The sequence below is a fragment of the Geotrypetes seraphini genome, chromosome 10 (genome assembly GCF_902459505.1).
Source record: "Geotrypetes seraphini chromosome 10, aGeoSer1.1, whole genome shotgun sequence".
In the NCBI taxonomy this organism is placed as follows: domain Eukaryota; kingdom Metazoa; phylum Chordata; class Amphibia; order Gymnophiona; family Dermophiidae; genus Geotrypetes; species Geotrypetes seraphini.
This window is the reverse complement of record NC_047093.1, coordinates 136,561,903-136,583,231: the sequence shown is the minus strand read 5'-3', so window position 1 is coordinate 136,583,231 and position 21,329 is coordinate 136,561,903. Positions and strand designations below refer to the sequence as shown.

At 44.7% G+C, this 21,329-nt stretch overlaps 1 protein-coding gene across 1 annotated transcript in view; it reads left to right on the top strand.

Annotated features, from left to right (window-relative positions):
- The first annotated feature begins 5,920 nt into the window (after window positions 1-5,920).
- The window catches only part of LOC117368629 (vomeronasal type-2 receptor 26-like), a 61,454-nt gene continuing 46,045 nt past the window's right edge, over window positions 5,921-21,329 (top strand). The window contains exons 1-2 of the mRNA XM_033962358.1: window positions 5,921-6,138; window positions 6,907-7,198. Coding sequence (XP_033818249.1) covers window positions 5,921-6,138; window positions 6,907-7,198 — 510 coding nt within the window. The remainder of the gene's footprint in view (window positions 6,139-6,906; window positions 7,199-21,329) is intronic.

The window sequence follows — 21,329 nt, the reverse complement described above, 5'->3', positions numbered from 1 at the left end:
GTAGTGGAGGAGACACTGGAACCGATGCCATATCACAAAAGCATAGGGTATAAACCTTGCAAAGTTGCCTCCGAGGACAGAGGAGAACCCTGTGACAAGGAGGCTTGAGTCATTATAACCCATCCCATAATACCTTGCATCCTTTTTCAGCCAGTCGGCGGGAAGCGGAGTTCTCTCACACTTCCTGCTGCCCCTAACCTTCGGTACCCCTCCCAGCAGCCCTGCAGAGCTGACTCCCCAATGGCGACCATCCAGCCCATTGTTGAGGTCACCCATCGAGACCAGCTCTCGGGCTTTTTCTTCTTCAATAGCAGCAGAGCAGAAGTGAGGTACTGAGGCAGCCATAGCCCACAAAATATGGGCTGTCACACGGCATTGAAGAGTCAGCCCAGCACGAGCATACGTGAAGGAGACACAGTCCGCCAACCAAGTTTATTTATTTACTAGGGATTAACTACTTTTAATGAAGAGACTACAATAAATAGGGTGACCAGGTTACCCATTGCAGAAGGGAGACTTCTCGATCAGCCCTGGTTTTAAAACTGTCCTAAAGCAGTGTGGGATATGTAGTCCATGATTCTATCCATTGAAATCAGGTCCCATAATGCACCAGGATGAGGTTGGCAGATATCCAGGACAGGCCAAAAAAAGTCTCCCTTCTGGAATGAGTAAACTGGTCACCCTAACCATAAGACAGTATGAAAATACTTACCGTATATCAACACTGAAATGCAGTATCAGTATATTACTTTAAAAATGCCTAATAAGCACACATCAGAAGATTCAAATAACTTAGATACGATGCTAATGCTTACAGCTAATCATATACCGAGAAGCCAAGTGCAGATGTTAGATGGGGACATGGTAGGTGGTACAGAGTGCATTGGGATAAACAGATGGGAGGCTAAACTCTCACACAAGTAAAATGCAAAAAACATATCACCAAAGAAAATATGTGTTTATGAGTTTTGCAAATTTTTAAAATAAATTTACAAATTGTGAACCATCTTTGTAAGAAGCTTTTGTGTCTATTCCGCCACAAGTGCAGTGGTGACAAAAATTCAGAAGTAATGATTTTCTGGGATGCAAAAACAGGCAAAACTGCATATGGAAAATGAGTTGGTGGTCAGGTTTTCACAAATAGACACTAGACGTCTATGCGATGAAGCTGATGATTCTAAAGTTTCATGCAAATGGTTGCTATCTAACTCTTTTCTAGGTAGCTAGAGCTGACTTTTGCAAAATGGCAGAAAGTTCACAGGAAACCCCTTATATTGCCGATTACCTGAAAACCGAAGGAAAAAGGCAGTTTACAGTGTAATGGGAGTTCCCTCCCTCACACCCAACTTGAGTGCGAATACTTCACAGTTTACTGGGGCAGTTTCCCCCCTAAACCCCCATTCACAGCAGTAACAGGAACACTTTTTATCCGGCGTGCAGAAGATCTGCGCGGGATTGTAGGTGCGTCAATATTCCGCACAGTTTCATTACGGATACAGCATGGTGATGTCATACAAATGCATGCATATGTGTGATGTCATCATGTCACATCTCCATATGCACAGAAGCCCTTCCGACAGAGCTCTGAGCAAGAGAAGAGGTTGGCGGCAGGGCTGAGGCATGACTTGGGTGGAACAGGGCAGGACTGGGTTGAACTGGGTGAGCCTAGGGACTGGGGTTATGGGTCCAAATTTTATATTAGTAAAATCTGGTAACCCTAAGCCTGCGGAGACAGCACAAACTATGTTGCTGCTGCCACACAGGAGACGAGGCACACCAGGAAGGGGAGTTACTGGGCTGTAGGCAGGAAAGGTTAGTGCATCAGTGGCTGAAAACTGTTGACACAACTGCACAGATTTACTATATGTGCTTTAGATTTAACTGGATATTCAGGTACACGATTCACTGGTTATGTGCAGTAAAGGGACAGGTGTAATAGTCTGTGTGGAACCCTAGTCCCTTCTGGATAGTCCTGGGGCATTGGCCAAGCTCTTTGGGATGGGTACCAGGATGTATTAAACAGAGATCTCAGTTTCTGATTGTCAAGCTTAGTACAGGCCAGGGATGGGTTAAATCCCTATAGGTCATGGGGTTTAAGCCACCACCTCTCCCTCTCTATGCACTCATTCCAGAAATGATTTTAAATTTATAATCTTTTACTAGAACAACTTCAGCAAACAACAAAGTCTATACTCGAAGGTAATAGATCAAGATACTTTGTTTTCCCTGTTAGTGTTTCATTGGGATAAACCCAGAATATGGTTCATGTAAGACAGGGTTGTCCTTGAGGGCTGCAATCCAGTCAGGTTTTCAAGATTTCCCAAAAGAATTTGCATGACATCTGTATGCACTTCCATTGTACTTCCATTGTACTTCCATTGTATGCAAATAGATTTCATGCATATTCATTTGGGAAATTCTGAAAACCCGACTTGCTGAGGGCCAAAGTTTGACGCCCATAATGTAAGAGTTAATCCTCAATGTGCAGCTATTAACAAGAGTCCAAATAGTCCTTCATTCTCCACCAATCCCATCCAACCTGACAAGGCAATCCAGGGCTGCATCAGGCAAGCATCCCACTTGAATTCTCCCCAGCTGCCTGGATGACTCACGACCGAACCTCCCTGTGTGCTCTTTCTCACACAGAGGAGCAGTTTTCCTCACCCAACTCTGTTCCTGAACAGGTCTCCCCATGTACCACCCTCAGGAGGCTCATTCTCCTACTCCCAAAGCTTTCACTGAAACTCTGCTTAACCACCAGGAGCTGTTTTTCCTTTTTCTTCAGCCCCCGATTTAAAAGCCAGTCTGGGATAAGCCCCTTCTCTCTGGCAGAGGGTTCAGGCCACCAAAGACCTCCTGGTCCCTGTTACAGCTACTTTTATCCCTCATTTTTCCTCCCCCAGTATCATTTTACTATCAGTCATTTACAATAACCTAAATTCTCTAACATAACATAACCGACTTAATGCATGATTTGCTGTCAAATCATATCTATCCAGTAGGTTCACTTTTCCAGACAAACATTGCTCCTCCCCTTCTTCTCAGGCATAGCCTAACCAGTCTCAGTAATAGGGGTTACCATAAAACTCCAGAGAAAGGAGGACAGATTCAGATAGCCAGGTTTAACTGAGGTTGTAGGTTCAAGCCCTGCACTGCTCCTTGTGACCCTGGGCAAGTCACTCAATCCTTCATTGCCCCAGGATGTTAGATAGATTTTGAGCCCACCGGGACAGATAGGGATAAATGACTGACTACCTCAATGTAAACTGCTTAGACAATTGATAGGTGGTATATAAATAACTAAAACAAACAATGGAAGAAAGGAGGATGGATCGAAACATCTGGATTTTATTTCCATTGAAAGCAAAGGAAGTAAAACCCAGATGTCTCAATCCATCCGCCTTTTTTGGAGCCATAAGGTAACCTTAGAACAGGATGACTAATACATGCTGCTCATGCCAACCCCACAGCCTTCCTTCTGATGTAACTTCCTGTTCTGAATAGGTGGAGTATGTCAGAAGGAAGTCTGGGACTATTGTGTTCCTACCTTGGTAATCCAACATCTTCTGTTGCAGAGCAAATCGATCCCCCTTTTTACCATCCTGCACCCCAATTTTTTTTTATCTCTAACAACAAGGCTTTGTAATAAGTAATACAAATCTGCTTGCTACAGACTTATTCAGCAGGTCTAAGCTCAATGAATAAATCCAATGAGGCCATCACTCCATCAATAAATTAAGTCCTTCTACCTATACAGAGGGTTGAGGCAGCTGCTCTAACCACTAGGCCACTCCTCCGCTCAAGCCACTCGTCCTACAATCTGAACATTGATTCTAAGTTTTGGAAGAGATAATTGAACAAGGGTCAGGCTGTTTTTATACCTCCACCACTGCCTGCACTGGGGACCTGAATTCTGTCATTTTTCTTTCTCCCTCATTCTCTTCATCCCTCTTTATTAACTTCCATGCCTTTTCCACTGGCAATGCTATGAGGGGTCACAGGTCAACCCTTTATTGGCTAAGGACCCACCAAGGCAAATCAGCAGTGGCTGCCTTTCTCCCCTCTCTGCCACATCTGGATCTAGCATTCACCCATCTTGCTGACCCATTGTCCAGCAACTCCTCCCTCTTCCTGGTGTTTCAGGGGCAATGATGCACATCAGCTGCCTACGCCAATCCTGAAGACTTCCCTCCGCTATGCCCTGCCCTCACCGATGTCACTTCCTCTTTTCTTTCTGCCAGGATGTGGCAGCCTGCATAGGGTTACCAGATGGCTGCTTTTACCCGTACATGTCCTCTTTTTTAGGTGTCCGGACGCCTTTCAAAACCAGGCATTTTGTCCGGGTTTTAAAAAGCTTCCAGCTGAGGGCCACAGTAGGAGGGATCTGTGCATGTATGGGGTGACGCATTAAAACCACACGGGACATTGCATGCCGTCTAAAAACTATTACTCTTAGTGCTTAGATGGGGGGGGGGAACCCCCCCACTAAACTGAAAGCTGCCGATTACCTGAAAACCGAAGGAAAATGGCAGTTTACAGTGTAATAGGAGTTCCCTCCCACACACCCAACTTCAGTGTGAATCAGAGAATGACACGGTGACAAAATTCATCACCGTTCCCGTCCCCACGGATAACCGCGGGAAACCATCTTCATGTCATTCGTTAACGAAAGAGGGAAGAATCAGAGTATGAATGGCCACAACCACTGACCCGCAAGCTTTGCTTTGAAGAATGCTGGTGTAGAAGGATCGAGGTTGAAATAGACACTAGAAAATGACATGGGATTATTTCCTGCGGTTATCCACGGGGACGGTGATGAATTTTGTCACCATGTCATTCTCTAGTGTGAATACTTAACAGTTTACTGGGGCAGTTTCCCCCCTAGACCCCCATTCACAGCTGTAACAGGAACACTTTTTATCCGGCGTGCAGAAGACCTGCGCGGGATTGTAGGTGCGTCAATATTCCGCACAGTTTCATTACGGATACAGCATGGTGATGTCATACAAATGCATGCATATGTGTGATGTCATCATATCACATCTCCATATGCACAGAAGCCCTTCCGACAGAGCTCTGAGCAAGAGAAGAGGTTGGCGGCAGGGCTGAGGCATGACTTGGGTGGAACAGGGCAGGACTGGGTTGAACTGGGTGAGCCTAGGGGCTGGGGCTATGGGTCCAGATTTTATATTAGTAAAATCTGGTAACCCTAAGCCTGCGGGGACAGCACAAACTATGTTGCTGCTGCCACACAGGAGACGAGGCACACCAGGAAGGGGAGTTACTGGGCTGTAGGCAGGAAAGGGTGGCAGCAAAAGCCAGATCCAGTAGCAGCAGAAGAGGAGGTAAGATGCAGGATAAAGTGTATGTAGCTGTGGCATCAAGGGATGTGGTGGTAGTTGGAAAAGGCCCATATAACATACAGTAACTATGGGTCAACTCAAAATAACAGATCTGACCAAAATCTCAATAACTGTGCAGGGTGAAAGGCTATTTCATCTTTTTCTGTTATCGTTATGTTATTACATTATATCCTACACCAGAATTCCAATCAAATTAATATTTGTTTCTAGATTATATTTAAAAGAAACAACCTATATTTCCATAGTAAATGCAGGTGACAGGAACAGATATCTCTCAAGGCTTGACCTCCGAGCAGTAAGGCACAGCACAGACCACCTGGTACTCCCAGAGGTGTTGGAGCTCAGCTAGAAATAGAGCAGTCACCTCACCATCAGCATCATAATTTCTCTGTCTTTCTTCATTCTCTTTTGCTGTAAATGCATTTTCTATTTAGCATTCAAATATTCAATCAGAGCAGACCATCAGGAACCACAAAGCATCCCCTGCTATGCCCAACGAGGACATTTGGAGGAGGAAGAGCGACCATTTTCACAGAAGATGTTTCATAACGTTAAAGATGGAAGCTCAACTGGTTCTGATGTTGATGTTTTGTGACATCCTGTGGAAGACGGCCGAGTGTCAGTGCACAATTCAGAGCTTCAAAACACGAAGACCACTACGTGGATTCCATAGGGATGGAGACATCATGATTGGGGATCTCATAACAACACAGAACTATCATACAATTTTAATTCCATCCTACACAAATTACCCCACTACATCTGATATTTTCAGGTAAGTATCATCATGGATGAGCTCCAGTCTATGATATGCTCGTATGTTTTATATTGCTTGATTAAGGCATGAGCTACAGATGTAACTAACTCATGTCACAGGGATCTTTGAATGAAAAAGAAGATTTCAAAGCTATAAACACTGTTTTTTTCCATGTTATGCCTAGTATGAGTGATGGGAGAATGAGGGTAATATGGGTACAAGAGAGGTCAGCATTCAGGGGGACTATTGCAGAAGGGATTCGATTGTATATGCCCCTCCATGCTTCTCTTCTCTTATCCTCACTTCTTTTTCTCTCTTTCTACATTTATTTCCCTCTCTTCTCTCCTCTCATCTCACTGCCTCTTCCCTTCATTTTTAATCTTTCCCTTTCCTTACCCCCTTCTTTCATCTCTCCCATTTCCTCCTGCCCTCCCTCTATGTATCTTTTCTTATCTCTGCAGTCTGGGACGTATCTCAACCTGCACTAGAAATGAATTTCTAGCTGTTCTAACAGGGGGTCTGGTTATATTTTAATTAGTGAGGTCAGAGAACTTTAACTGGTACTTCCAACCATTCCACTTCCTTAGTAAACCTCCTCTAGCTCCTGCATAATCATGGCTGCGGAGTTTATGGATGGGCAAAAAAATAGAGGTGCTAGGGTCCAGTGTTTAGGGCTGTATGCATTTCTGCTAAACCTTGAGCACTGTTTCTAACCTTAATAGCATTTTGTATCTTTTATTTTGATGCTATTTGTTTTATATTATCTGTTATTTATTGTCCTTAAAGTTTTTCATCATTGAAGTATTATGACTTCCTGGCTTTTGTGTTTGCGGTGGAGGAGATTAACAACAGCTCGGAGCTCTTACCCAACCTCACTCTGGGATTCCATATTGATGACTCTTACAACAACTTATTATTAATGTATAGAGCTACTGTAAGAATATTTACAGGAATGGACTTGGGGGTCCCAAACTACAGCTGCAAAACATCTGGTCCACTGGCTGCTGTCATTGAAGGTCTTCCACCTGAGCATTCGATTGAGTTTTACCGCCTCTCCAGTGCATACCACTACCCACAGGTCAGGGAGCATCTTTGATTTCACTTCCTATCCTTTCCTTAAAAAATATCAATCTTCAACCAATTGAATCCAAGGACCTCTTTTACAAAGCTGTGCAGGCGAGTGCCTCGCAGAAAATGATCCGATAACTATTCAATTCCTATAGGATTTTGAGCATTTACTGTGCCATCCCGCACTGTCAGGCTTTGTAAAAGGGGGTCCAGATTATTAACCACTCAACTATAGCTGTGACAAAATGCAGAATTCAAATAATGAGGTAGAAACAAACACTTCTAAAATAAAACTACAAAGAAGTAATTAATGGAGCAGATATTAAGCCATCAAAGCCCTTGGCTGGAATCCAGTGTTCAAATCCTATTTGCCCTCCTGATATTACTTGTGACTCTCAGTAACTCACTTCACTCTTTAAGTCCAATATAACTAAAATGTATGGTGTATTGCTTGAACTCATGCTAGAACTTTTTAATACACTTAGTGAATTGACATATGTTATGTCATAGGTTAAGATGCATTTAATCAATTCAGCAAATGCTAAGAGACCCTTTTACAAAGCGGTGGTGTATTTACCTCAGCAGCATCATTACCGTGGCTTTCTAAATTTGTTAAGGTATGTTAAGGATCCAAATGTATGCTAACAAATACACATTCTTGACCTGTATAATTTGAGGCTATCAGGTGTAGGAGTCCCTTAAACCAGTGTTTTTCAACCGCTGTTCCGCGGCACACTAGTGTGCCGCGAGATGTTGCCTGGTGTGCCGCAGGGCCGCCAGCTCGCCAAGGCAAAGTGAGTCGATCACCCAGGACTCACTTTGTCTTGGCGATCTAATCTATCGAGCCGATAAGTCTTCTTCTCCCCGACGTCAATTCTGCAGTCGGAGAGGAAGTTCGGGCCAGCCAATCGCTGCCTGGCTGGGCGGAACTTCCTCTCCGATTGCAGAATTGACGTCAGGGAGAGCATGCGTCGGCGTCGGCTTTGGGGCCTGTTATACATTGGTGGGTCCTGTTCCCCGATGGCAGCGGCAGTGGCAGTGGCTTGGGGAATGGCAGGGAGAAAGAAAGAAAGGGGGCAGGCAGGGAAACAGAAGGAAAGAAGAGAAACAGAAAAAAAGAAAGAAAGGTCAGGGAGAGAGGAAGAAAAAGTTGGGGGAGGGAATGAGGTGTGGAGGAGAGAAAGCATACAGGCTGATAGAAGGGAAGAAAGATTGGATGCACAGTCAGAAGAAGAAAGTGCAACCAGAAATCACTAGACAAGGTAGGAAAAATGATTTTATTTTAAATTTAGCAAAGTGGAGGCAGTATTACCACAGTTTTCAAAGGAATTTGCCCAAATAACTTAATAGTTAACTGGGTAAATTCCCAGAGATGAAAACTTCCCTTCACTTACTATGCACAGTTCTGAATTTATATCTGCTGTCTATATTTTACAATATGGTCCCCTTTTACTAAACCGCAATAGTGGTTTTTAGCGCAGGGAGCCTATGAGCGTCAAGAGCAGCGCTGGGCATTCAGCGCAGCTCCCTGCGCTAAAAACTGCTATTGTGGTTTAATAAAAAGGATGGAGGGTATATTTGTCTATTTTTGTATGCTATAAAAACCAAATACAGAGAGAGACTGAGAGCTGTTGACGAAGAGCTACGTGTGTGTCTTTCTTCGATTCCAGCCAGAATATCAGCTTTGTGTTCAGCCAAACAGGCCCAGGTTTCGCACTGAATAAAGTATTTTATAATTTTTCACTATTCTGTTTACTTAATATTTTATAATAAAGTAATTATAAAATACTTTCTTTGTGCTTATTTGATTCCTATTCAAGAGAATTACTTTATATATAGTCAATATAGGCACAGAGTTAAATTTTTTAACATTTTCTAATGGTGGTGTGCCTCGTGATTTTTTTCATGAAACAAGTGTGCCTTTGCCCAAAAAAGGTTGAAAAACACTGCCTTAAACCTAACTTAGTCTACTACCTGTCGGAGATGAATATCTGGGGCCATCATTTCACCAGTGCACCAAAACACCATTTCATCTTCTCCATTTGTCAACTTGTAGCTCTGGTTGTCAGTTTCAAGAAATCCTTGTAAAATGCTTGCTAACGCATCGATTGTTTTGAAATTGTTCTCAAAGGACTTCTTCAGGAGCCGTATGAGATAGACAGGGAGAAATAGAGGAAACATTGAGACAGTATAATTTAAGTTCAAGAATTAGAAAATATCCCTGAAACTGAAATTATTATTATTTTTCTGACTCTGCTTTACTACTACTACTACTACCTATCACTTATATAAGCTGAAAGGAATATGCAGCGCCAGTGGCGTACCAAGGGGGGGGCGGGAGGGGCGGTCCGCCCCGGGTGCCAGCCCTGAAGGGGTGCTCCCGGCTTTGCCGTTCAGTCCCCCCACACCCCCGAAGGACCGCTCGCCCCACTGACCTTCCTGCACCATCTGTGAAGCAGCAAGCAGCAGGATCGCGAGGTCAGCTATCCCTGAGCTGCTTGGGCGCTGCTTCCTGCGCCGCGGTCCCGCCCCTCCTCTGACGTCAGAGGAGGGGCGGGAACGCGGCGCAGGAAGCAGCGCCTAAGCAGCGCAGGGATAGCTGACGTCGCAATCCTGCTGCGGCTGCTTCATAGGTGGTGCAGGAAGGTCAGTGGGTCGAGCAGTCCTTCGGGGGTGATGGTGGTGGTGGGGACTGAACAGCAAGGCCGGGAGCATAGGTAGTGCTGCTTCATAGGTGGTGCGGGGAGGCCAGGGGGGCGAGCGGTCCTTCGGGGTGGGGCAGGTGGGCAGGCAGGCATTCAAGGGGGAGGGGGGTGACAGGCAGGCAGGCCTTCAAGGGGGGGGGGACAGGCCTTCGGGGGGGGGTGCAGACCTTCAAGGGGGAGGGACAGGCCTTCAAGGGGGGGGCAGGCAGGCCTTCAAGGGGGTCAGGTCTACAAGGGGGGACAGGCCTACAAGGGGTGGGCAGGCCTACAAGGGGGTGGGACAGGCCTTCAGGGGGGTGCAGGCATTCAGGGGGGGTACAGGACTTCGGGGGGGTGCAGGCCTTCAAGGGGGGGACAGGCAGGCAGGCCTTCAAGGGGGGGACAGGCCTACAAGGGGGGACAGGCCTACAAGGGCACCCCCTTCAGGGGGGTGCAGGCCTTCGGGGGGGGTGCAGACCTTCAAGGGGGGTGCAGACCTTCAAGGGGGGAGACAGGCAGGCAGGTCTTCAAGGTGGGGGGACAGGCCTACAAGGGGGAGGGACAGGCCTTCAAGGGGGGGACAGGCCTACAAGGGGGTGGGACAGGCCTTCAAAGGGGGTGCAGGCCTTCAAAGGGGGACAGGCAGACCTTTAAGGGGGGACAGGCCTTTGGGGGGGTGCAGGCATTCAGGGGGGGTACAGGACTTCGGGGGGGGGTGCAGGCCTTCAAGGGGGGGACAGGCCTTCAAGGGGGGGACAGGCAGGCAGGCCTTCAAGGGGGGGACAGGCCTACAAGGGGGGGACAGGCCTACAAGGGCACCCCCTTCAGGGGGGTGCAGGCCTTCGGGGGGGGGTGCAGACCTTCAAGGGGGGGGACAGGCAGGCAGGTCTTCAAGGTGGGCCTACAAGGGGGAGGGACAGGCCTTCAAGGGGGGGACAGGCCTACAAGGGGGTGGGACAGGCCTTCAAAGGGGGTGCAGGCCTTCAAAGGGGACAGGCAGACCTTTAAGGGGGGACAGGCCTTTGGGGGGGACTTTGGTTTAGAAGTACACGGAGGGAAGGGGGTGTTCAAAGAGACGTGCATATGCCAAACTTTGGGGGGGGGATGAAGAAATAATGGTTCTGAAAATAGAGGAGAGGGAGAGAAATGATGGACCATGGGATTTAGGGAGGGAAGGAACTGAAAGGGAGAGAAATTGGACACAAGGGATGGTCTGGAGGAGGGATAGAGATACTGGATAGGAGGGTAATTGGGAAAAGAAAGAGAGAGATGGTTGACTCTGGGGTGGTGGGGAAGGAGGGAGAGATGCCGGATGAAAGGGTAGTTAAGAAAAGGTGGATCTGTGGAGGGAGATGAAAAAAAGGAAAGATACCAGACTTCCTGGGGAGGGAAGGGAAATGGAAAGGGAGGACAGAGTTGGCAGATGGATGGTTAGCACGCAGAAAGAAGAAAGAAGGAGACCCTGGCAAGCAAGTTATCAGAAGAAAACCAGAGCCTTGGACCAACAAGATTTGAAATATAACCAGACAACAAAAGGTAGAAAAATTAATTTTATTTTCTGTTTTGTGATTATAATATGTCAGATTTGAAATGTGTATCCTGACAGAGCTGGTGTTGGACTGCAAACGTGAGCTAGGATTTAACAGAGAGAGGAAAAGTCCTTTTTGTTTCTTTATTTTATTTACACCACAGCGCCAGTGTGGTTAGGAGAAGCCAAAGGGGGTGAAAAAGCTATAAAACCCACCAGGAGTTTTGAAAAAAAATCACCCAACTGGGCAGGAAAATCAAATTGAAAAACCAATTCAATAGGCTGAATCGAATCGAAATTTTTTTTCCTGAATCTGGCAGCATTAGTTTGCGCTACTGTCTTAGACTTTAGGACCTGGGATTGGGGAGAGATGGCATCCTCAGTACTTTATAATGCAAGTGAAACGAGGATTTGGTCAGACTTTTGAAGGGTCTGCAGAAAAAAAATATTGTATAGGCTGGGGACATGAAACAGCAGGAAATGGGAACTTTTCTTCCTTCTATTTTTGTGAATGGAAAGGCTGAGGATGTCAGAGAGTTCAGTTAAAATATGTGCTTTATAAGAAAATATAATAATGTGTTTTATAAAGTTTATAGCATAGCTGGCCTACCCAGTGAGGTATTTCTAGTGGTGGTGGTGGCAGCGTGTCAATGTGTTGAGAGGAAGAGGTGGTCTGGGAAATTCTGCTGAGCAAACTCCGGGCCCATTTCCACCCCCCAGTTAGTCTACTCCACTCAATTGGTTCACACACTGAGTGGGTCTTTGGGTGTTGTGTTGGGATCTCTTCCAGTGGTTTATCAGTATCTCCTTCTGGTCCAAGGAAGGAAACTTTGTTTTCCTTAGCATTGACCTACAGAATATGTTTGTAACAGCGCTGCTTGTGTGGCATTAGGCTATGTAGTGATCGAAAGAAAAAAAACAGACCTTTGCACATTTTTGCACTATATGGTGGGTGTATGAGGAGATTCACATTTCCTGCACAGCTAAGTCCATGTGAAGTTACCTTGTGCTGTATTTGACATCTAGCAAGGTCTCTGTTTGAAAGGAAAGATCTAAACTTAAAAATGAAGTGGCCAGAAGTTATGGTAAAAGCAGATAGTGTAGCTGGTTTTAAGAAAGATTTGGACAAATTCCTGGAGGAAAAGTCCATAATCTGTTATTAAGACATGGGGGAAGTGTCTGCTTGCCCTGGATCGGTAGCATGGAATGTTGCTACTCTTTGGGTTTTGACCAAGTATTAGTGACCTGGATTGGCTACCATGAGAATGGGCTACTGGGCATGATGGATCATTGGTCTGACCCAGTTAGGCTATTCTTATGTTATGTTCTCATCTGTAGGGGCCTTTGTTTTCACTTCTTATTTTAATGTATTTTTTTTCTGGGAACTTATCAGTGTTTTTTATAACGGGAACAAAAATGGAAGAGAATTAATGTGTGTGGGATGAGGGGGTAACTAATTTCTTCAGCTAAATAATTCAATCCACTTCAAACAGACATAGGAGAACTCGCGTACCATTCACACACCCTCCAACCAAAAACGTCAAAAGAAAAAAACTGTTCGACAACCTCCTAGCCATTCGAGCTGCAACACTCGACCCCCAACTCTACAACCAATTGACATCGACCACATATTGCAAAACCTTCAAAAAGAAATAAAAACCCTACTATTCAAAAAACACATAAAACCAAACTAACACAATCAGAACTGTCCCAAGCATCACCTGCAACTACTCCATATGTACTTCTGATGTCATGACAATTCAGACATAATTTATGTTATGTTATGTTATGTTTGGAATATAAGAAAATTTTCACTGCCTGTTTCTATTCTGACCATTTATTCCGTTTCATGGTCATTACAAAAAATATTTTTTACATGGGGGGGGGGGGTGTCAAAAAATGATGGGCCCCGGGTGCCACATACCCTAGGTACGCCACTGTGCAGCGCTGTACATTTTGCCATTTATAGAGCTTGGAAGAGCTTACAATCTAACTGGACAGACAGAAATGACATGTAAGGTTGGAGGTGCAGAACCTAAGGTGAGAGGAATTAGGAGTCAAAAGCACTCTCAAAGAGGTGGGCTTTTAACTGGGCCTTGAACGCTGTCAGAGTCAAATCCCGCCATAGGGAATCAGGCAGCTTATTCCAAGCATATGGTGCAGCAAGGTAGAAGGGACAGAGTTTGGAGTTGGCAGCTGAAGAGAAGGGAACAGTTTGGAGGGACTTACCAGCTGAGTGGAGCTCATGGGGAGGAGGGACCATAGGGGGAGATAAGTGAAGAGAGATAGTAAGTGGCTGCTGAGTGAGTGCATTAGTAGGTCAGCTTAACCAACGGTTTTCACTTGTGGCAGAAATCATAATTTTGTAAATTAGTTCAGAACATAAGAATTGCCACTACTGGATCAGACTAATATGTTCTGGCCCATCAGGAACTTATCTAACCTTTTCTTGAATCCCTGAAGGGTGCTTTCCTCTATAACAGCCTCTGAAAGAACATTCCAGATTTCTACCACTCTCTGGGTGAAGAAGAACTTTCTTACATTTGTATGGAATCTATCCCCTTTTAACTTTAAAGAGTGCACTCTTGTTTTCTTTACCTCAGAGAGGATGAACAATCTCTCTTTCTTTACTAAGTCAATTCCCTTCAATATCTTGAATGTTTTGATCATGTCCCCTCTCAATCTCCTCTTTTCAAGGGAGAAGAGGCCCAGTTTCTCTAGCTCTCATTGTACGGCAATTCCTCCAGTCCCTTAATCATTTTTGTTGCTCTCCTCTGGACCCTTTCAAGCAGTACAATGTCCTTCTTCATGTACAACGACTAGTGTTGGACGCAGTATTCCAGGTGGGGGCATACCATGGCTTGGTACAGCGGCATGATAACCTTCTCAGATCTGTTTATGGAATATGTAATCCCAAACTAACCCCTCCCCCTTTTTACAAAACTGTACTGTGGTTTTTAGCAATGGTGGTAACAGCTCTGACGCTCATAGAATTCTGAGCATCAGAGCTGCTACCACCACGGCTGGCGCTAAAAAACGCTTCACTGTTTTGTAAAAGGGGGGATAAAATAGAAATACATAGACAAAGGTTAAATTGAACCAGCAAGAAGCTGGACTCTGCATACAATGTAACACCACAGAAACAGTGACACATGTCTCCTAAAGCAATAAATAAATAAATAGAAAATTTTTGTTCTACCTTTGTCTTCTCTGGTTTCTGATTTCCTCATCTTCTTGTTATTCTCTTCCTTCCATCCACTGTCTGCCGTCTCTCTGCCCCTATATGGCATCTTCTCTCCTTCTATGCCCCTTCCAGAAACTGTATGCCTCCCCCTTCCAGCTCTCCTTTCACCCCCATTGGTCCGGCATCTCTCTCCTCTCCTTCCCTCTCCCACACCTCTCCTCTGCAATCCCTTTCCCTTTTTTCCCTCATTTTCCTTTTCAATTTATTTTCTGCATCTGTCTAGATTACGTTCTTACTACCCTCTCATCAATTTCCTTTTTTACTGTCTACCTACAGCTTGCGTACTCTTTCTCTCACCCCCTCCAGTATTTCACTAACTCAATCCTTTTCCTCCTATCATGTGGCCTCCTTTTATTTAGCCCCTCTTCCATCATGTGCCTTCTTTCACTGCCTTCCATCTAGTACCTTCTTCTTTCTCTGTCCACTTCCATCCAGCATCTACTCCCCTCTTTCTCTCATCTCCATTTCCTTCCTGCATTTGCTCCCTTATCTCTCCCATCTGCACTTCATCCAGCATAGGCTCCCCCTCTATCCTCCACACTACCATCCAATGTCTGCCATTTCTCTCTCTATCCACCCCTCTTTAATTAGCATCTACTCATTTTCTTTCCCTCCAATCCATTTCCATCCAGGATCCTTTCCCATTATGCCTCTCTCCCCTTTCCCTGCATACCAGTTCCATCAGTACCACCCTTCCATACCACCCTGTCCCCTTTCTCTCCCTCCACCACTCTTCCATACCAGCAGTCCTGCTCCCTTCGCTCCCTTCATGCAGCAAGGCCCCGCAATAACTGTAGCTGTTGGCTGCCAGTCCACCCCACTCTGATGTACTTGCTCTGGAGCAGAGTCAGTAGCCATGCTAAGGTGCAGGAAAGTCCCGCGATGAATACATCTGCCAGCTCTGCTGCGGAAGAAAAAAAGTTACGTTGGAGGGAGTGAACCCGGCAGATGCAGAGATTTGCTGCAAGGTCCTGTGATGACTGCATCTGCCAGGCCCACCCCCTCTGACGTAACTTACTACTTCCGGAGCAGAGCCGGCAGACATACTCATCACGGGACCTTCCTGCACCTCAGCGCAGCTGCCAACTCTGCTCCAGGGCAAGTACATCAGAGGGGGTGCACCGGCAGCCGCTGAGGTGCAGGTCTTTTTCAACAGTAGGGCAGGATGTTCCGGACCTGGATAGCTATGCATCCCCCTAGGGTTTGCACCAGGGGTTGTCTGCCCCTCCCCCCGGTACGCCACTGCCTGGAAGTTAAACTACTGGACCAGAGCCCTCGATGTCTCTCTTTTAATCCTTCCTAATCCTTGGAAAGAGAAAAGTTACTCCCCCAGCTTCAGTTCAGTGAGGATGTGGGTATCTGCTATGCCAAATCTAAACTTATAAGCTTGCAGCATAATTTGGGTAATGTCCCATGGAGGCATGTACGTATCCACAATTGGGATAATTCTATAATAGGATGACTGATAAAGGCCCTGGTAATGGCACCTATTTTAAGCCGGTTCTATAAATAAAAGTACATTTACATACGGATTGTATAAAAAATGTAAAAAATTACAAGTGTAAATTTTTGCGTGCAATTTAATGAATAATGAGCCAATTAACACTGAGAATTGGCCTTTTAACATACAGTTACTGCTGCTAATTGGTAGCAATTAAACTGTACATGTGTAAATGTAGACTCGGGATTCACACCTATATTTTACATGCAAACCCAAAAAGAGAGTACAGAAATGGGAGAGTCATTGGCAGATGGGGGCGTTTCTTTAAGTTGTCCAGGTAGTTATAAAATAGGGCTGGATCTGCGCCTAGTTAAGGCACAAGCATTTGCATGACATTTTAGTTCGTATAAATGTCCAAGCCTAAATGTAGTCACATTTCCTTGGCATTAAGGGCTATATTCTGCAAATGGTACTGTAAGTTATATTATTACAATTATCACAGCTCTAATATACTTATAAACCACACAGTAAAATCAATTACTTAAATTAAAGTGAAGTGCTCAGACCTTATAACAGTGCTTTAGTGATATCACTAAAATGAGGTTAACAAGGGGACCATCATCGCCTTCACTGTCCCCTGACCACCCAAATTCAATATATGTTGTACTTATCTTTGCAGGGTGGTTGATGGTATAGAGTTAATCCTCATAATTAGTGAAGTGCCTAAATCGTGTGTTGAAAAGATTAAAATGAGTCGCTGTAAGCCATTCTCTCTATAATCCCAGTCCCCTACTGAATCAATACTTCTCACAAACTTATTGTTGGCTCACCAGGACTAGACTAATCCAAAGCGATGGGAAAACTGAACCACCGAGCTCAGGACGCAAATTTTATACTTGGACTAACAGGAAAGGCTTCACCTAACCGAACCGGAAATGAGGTCAAACGAGAGGACAGAATCATCGCACCTAAACCAACAACCATTCAATGTCAGAGTTTAAACCCTCCGGGGCCAAAGTTCGCCAATTGTAAATAAAACGTTGTTCTTTATGGATTAATAATTTAGAAATATCCCCCTCAAATTGTTCTATGTATATTGCACTGTATATTGCAAATCCTTCAGAGCATGAGATTCACTCAACCAATGAGAAATTAGAGAGGTGGAGAGTCGTCCAGTGCGAATATTACTCAAATGCTCTATGATTCGAGTTTTAATCCTAAGGCTGGTTTGCCCAATATAAATTTTTCTGCATGGGCATTGGATATAATAGATTACTCCCATAGAATCGCAATTTGTGTTTGTATTTAATTTAAAATACCGCCCTCCTGAAAAAGGTATTTCTACTTGTGTGACGTCCAGAACATAACTGCACACTCGACACTTACCACATGGTTGATGGGGCAACCGGGTTACCGATCTGATGCCAACTCTATTATGCTTTAATTTTTCTCCCAAATTGGGAGCCCTTGAAAACGCAAATTTAGGTCTATGATTTAATGACGGGTGATATTGGAGTATTGGCCAAAACCTCAAAATAATTTGTTTAATAGCATTGCTGTTACATGTATAAGGCATCACACACACCGTATCCTGTTCAGTATTATTATCATTTTCCTTTAACATCAATCATGGTCGGTGGCAGTTTTCCGCTCTCTTCCAGGCTCTCCTTATGACTCTCCCAGGGTACCCACGATCCTTAAATTTTTCATACAACTCTTTAGCTTGCTTATCGAAATCTGCTTCCTCAGAACAGATCCTTCTCAGTGTCCCTCCCTGACGAAGAAGCGAAATCCGGGTCGGGGGGACTGGGATTATAGAGAGAATGGCTTACAGCGACTCATTTTAATCTTTTCAACACACGATTTAGGCACTTCACTAATTATGAGGATTAACTCTATACCATCAACCACCCTGCAAAGATAAGTACAACATATATTGAATTTGGGTGGTCAGGGGACAGTGAAGGCGATGATGGTCCCCTTGTTAACCTCATTTTAGTGATATCACTAAAGCACTGGTTATAAGGTCTGAGCACTTCACTTTAATTTAAGTAATTGATTTTACTGTGTGTTTATAAGTATATTAGAGCTGTGATAATTGTAATAGTTGAAGTTTTTCATCACAGGATATAGATATTTTCCCTATTAATTAGGTTATACTGTAAGTTATATGCCTTGAGTATGCTTATAGTGCTTAATGTAATTGTTGAATTGGCTTTAATTTGTTATTGACCACATCATATAAAACAAAATAAAAACTCATTAAAAATTAAGTAGGCACTGGAATCACACCTACAGCATGGTAGCTAGAGGCACCTAAGATCAAAGTAGGTGTGGTAACCAGTGGCTGCTAACCTGGTCAGTAGAATGTTATATTAAATTCAGTTTCTGTACCTAGGAGTATAATGTGGCCCTTATCTCTTGTCTATACACTCCAAAATCCAGTGTTAAACTAGTTTCATTTATATTATTTTTTACATTACATCTGTTAATTAACACATTCATGTAACAGAGTAGCAAGACAGATCACATGGTCTTTGCTAAGAGCTGACTGTTAGAAAAACAACTTGCAGTATTTCCTCCTTTTATCACAAAATTAATATCTACACATTTTCCTTTCTAACATTGCAAAGCTCATACTTTATTGTAGTTTACAACCATAAATCTCTATTTTCTTTACTTATATAAGCTTTAATCTTAATTTGGTTTATTCTAAATTATACCAGCATAATCCTTCAGTTGTTATATTTAATTCTTTGGTAAGAACTGTCTTTTTAATTCAGCAGGAGACATCGGAGCAGAGTGCACTGTGAGCATTTCGTTTTATTCTTTGAAAAACAGCAGGGGAAGGCTAAAACACTCGCAGGCAGTGTGGGGTAGGTGAGAGGTAGCTCCGCCCACCCCCAGCGCGTCACCAGGACCGCGACTCGGCTCCCCCTTAAAGGGGAGAGCGCCAACGGCACGCAGCCGTTCGGCGCGCGGTGAAGGCGAGCGGCAAAGGCGCTCGCCTTAGCGAGAGCGCCTTTGCGAAGACGCCTTAAGAAAGAGCCATGAAGCAAGGACAACAAATTAATCTAATTAATTAATCCCAAAACTACGTAGCAATCTGTCATACAACTCAGATGGTTGGTTGGAACAAAGGGAGGACAACTATTTGGTAAGAGGACTCGCTGGAACAGAGGGTTAGCATATACATCGCTCATATAGCACAGGCAGCTCGGAGGAGGAACAGGTTATGAGCACCTACGGAAATCAGAAGATGAGTTTTCCAGTCTTCTGCACCAGGTGCAGTATGTATGAGTACCTCCCCTCGGGGACTATGGCATACATTTGCAGCCGGTGCAGGGAGCTGGAAAGCCTGAAACAGCAAGTCTGGATGCTGGAGGGAACGGTGAAGGAGCTAGAAGAACTTCTCATCAATAAAGAGGAACATCGCACGCAGGAGAGGTTGATTGTGGAGTCCAGCACTAGTGATATGATTGAAGAATTGGAGAGATACATCGAAGATGCCCACCAGCAGATTGTGGAGACCCCGGGGCTTGAGATCTGCGACCAAACATCCCAGGAGGGTGGGAAAATAGAAGTAGAAAATGGCACCAATCCAATCAGCACAGATGAAAGATCATCTGAGAATGTGACACAGAAGAAAGAGGATATGACTTACGCCGAGGATACAGACTTAAGACCCCCGAGGAACCTCCAACTAAACAAGATTGGGATAATAGTCGGAGATTCTATAATAAGAAATGTGGACAGCCACATTGCAGGAGGAAGGGAGGATAGAGTGGTCACCTGCCTGCCTGGAGCAAGAGTAAAGGATGTGGCCAGCAGGATTACCAGGATTATAGATGGAGCAGGAGGAAAGGATACTGCAGTGCTTATCCATGTGGGAACCAACGATATATGCAGACGGAAGTATGACAGGGAAGTAATGAAGGATCAGCTTCGCTCACTTGGAAGGCAGTTGAAGGTCAGGGAGGTGAAGGTGGCTTTCTCGGAAATCCTTCCAGTACCGAGAGCGGATGCAATGAGACAGGACGAACTGAGAGCTGTGAACGCCTGGATGAGGCATTGGTGTGAAGAGGAGGGTTTCGACTTCATGCGAAACTGGACAACATTTTGGGGAAGAAGCAGGTTCTATAGAAGGGACGGACTACACCTCGCCAAACAGGGAGCGAGAGTCCTGGCTGAGAACATAAAGAAGTCCATTGAGAAGGCTTTAAACTGAAGATCAGGGGAGAGCCGACAGTCGACAATCGGTCGATGGCCCGGACACCAGGATATCCTGAGGAGGCAACTTCAAGCAACCACACTGATATAGGGCAAAAACATGAGGATACTACAAGAGCCGATGAAAAAGATCAAATGGATACAATAAAGGGTGGGAGAACCACTAAATCCAGTAAATTAGGACGAACAGAAATTGAATGTATGTACACGAATGCCAGAAGCTTAGGAAATAAAATGGGCGAGCTGGAAGAATTAGCAGGAAGAAAACAACTGGCTATCATAGGAATAACTGAAACATGGTGGAATGAGGAGAATGAATGGGACACGGCCTTGAAAGGATATAAACTCTACAGAAGAGATAGGATTGGACAAAAAGGGGGAGGTATTGCCCTCTATGTCCATGAAGATATAGAGTCTGTTAGAGAAGGTGAGACTGAAGCAAATGGTAAACTAGAGTCACTCTGGATAAAGATTCCTGGACAAAAGGAAGCAGACATACAAATTGGACTTTATTATCGACCCCCGGGACAGACTGAGGAAACAGATCAAGAAAAGATGGAAGAAATTAGTCGTAGATGTAAATCGGGAAATACGACGATCATGGGAGACTTCAACTTCCCGGGGATCAACTGGAAATTGGCAACGTCAAACAGCGGCAGGGAGTTAAAATTCCTTGAAATGTTAGGAGATTGCTTCCTTGAACAAATGGTAGGAGAACCGACAAGAGGAAATGCAATCCTGGACTTGGTCATAAATGGCATTGCTGGAAGGGCAGCAGATGTAGAAGTTACGGCCCCGCTAGGGACAAGTGATCACAATATGATCAATTTTACCATTGGCATCGGAAAGGAGAAACCAATTAAGACTGGAACCACGGCCTTTAACTTCAAAAGAGGAAATTACGACAGCATGAGAACTATGGTTAGAAAGCGTCTCAAAAAGGGAAAAGCGGACATCCAAACAGTTGATCAAGCATGGTCTCTACTGAAAAACACCATCACAGAAGCACAGAAT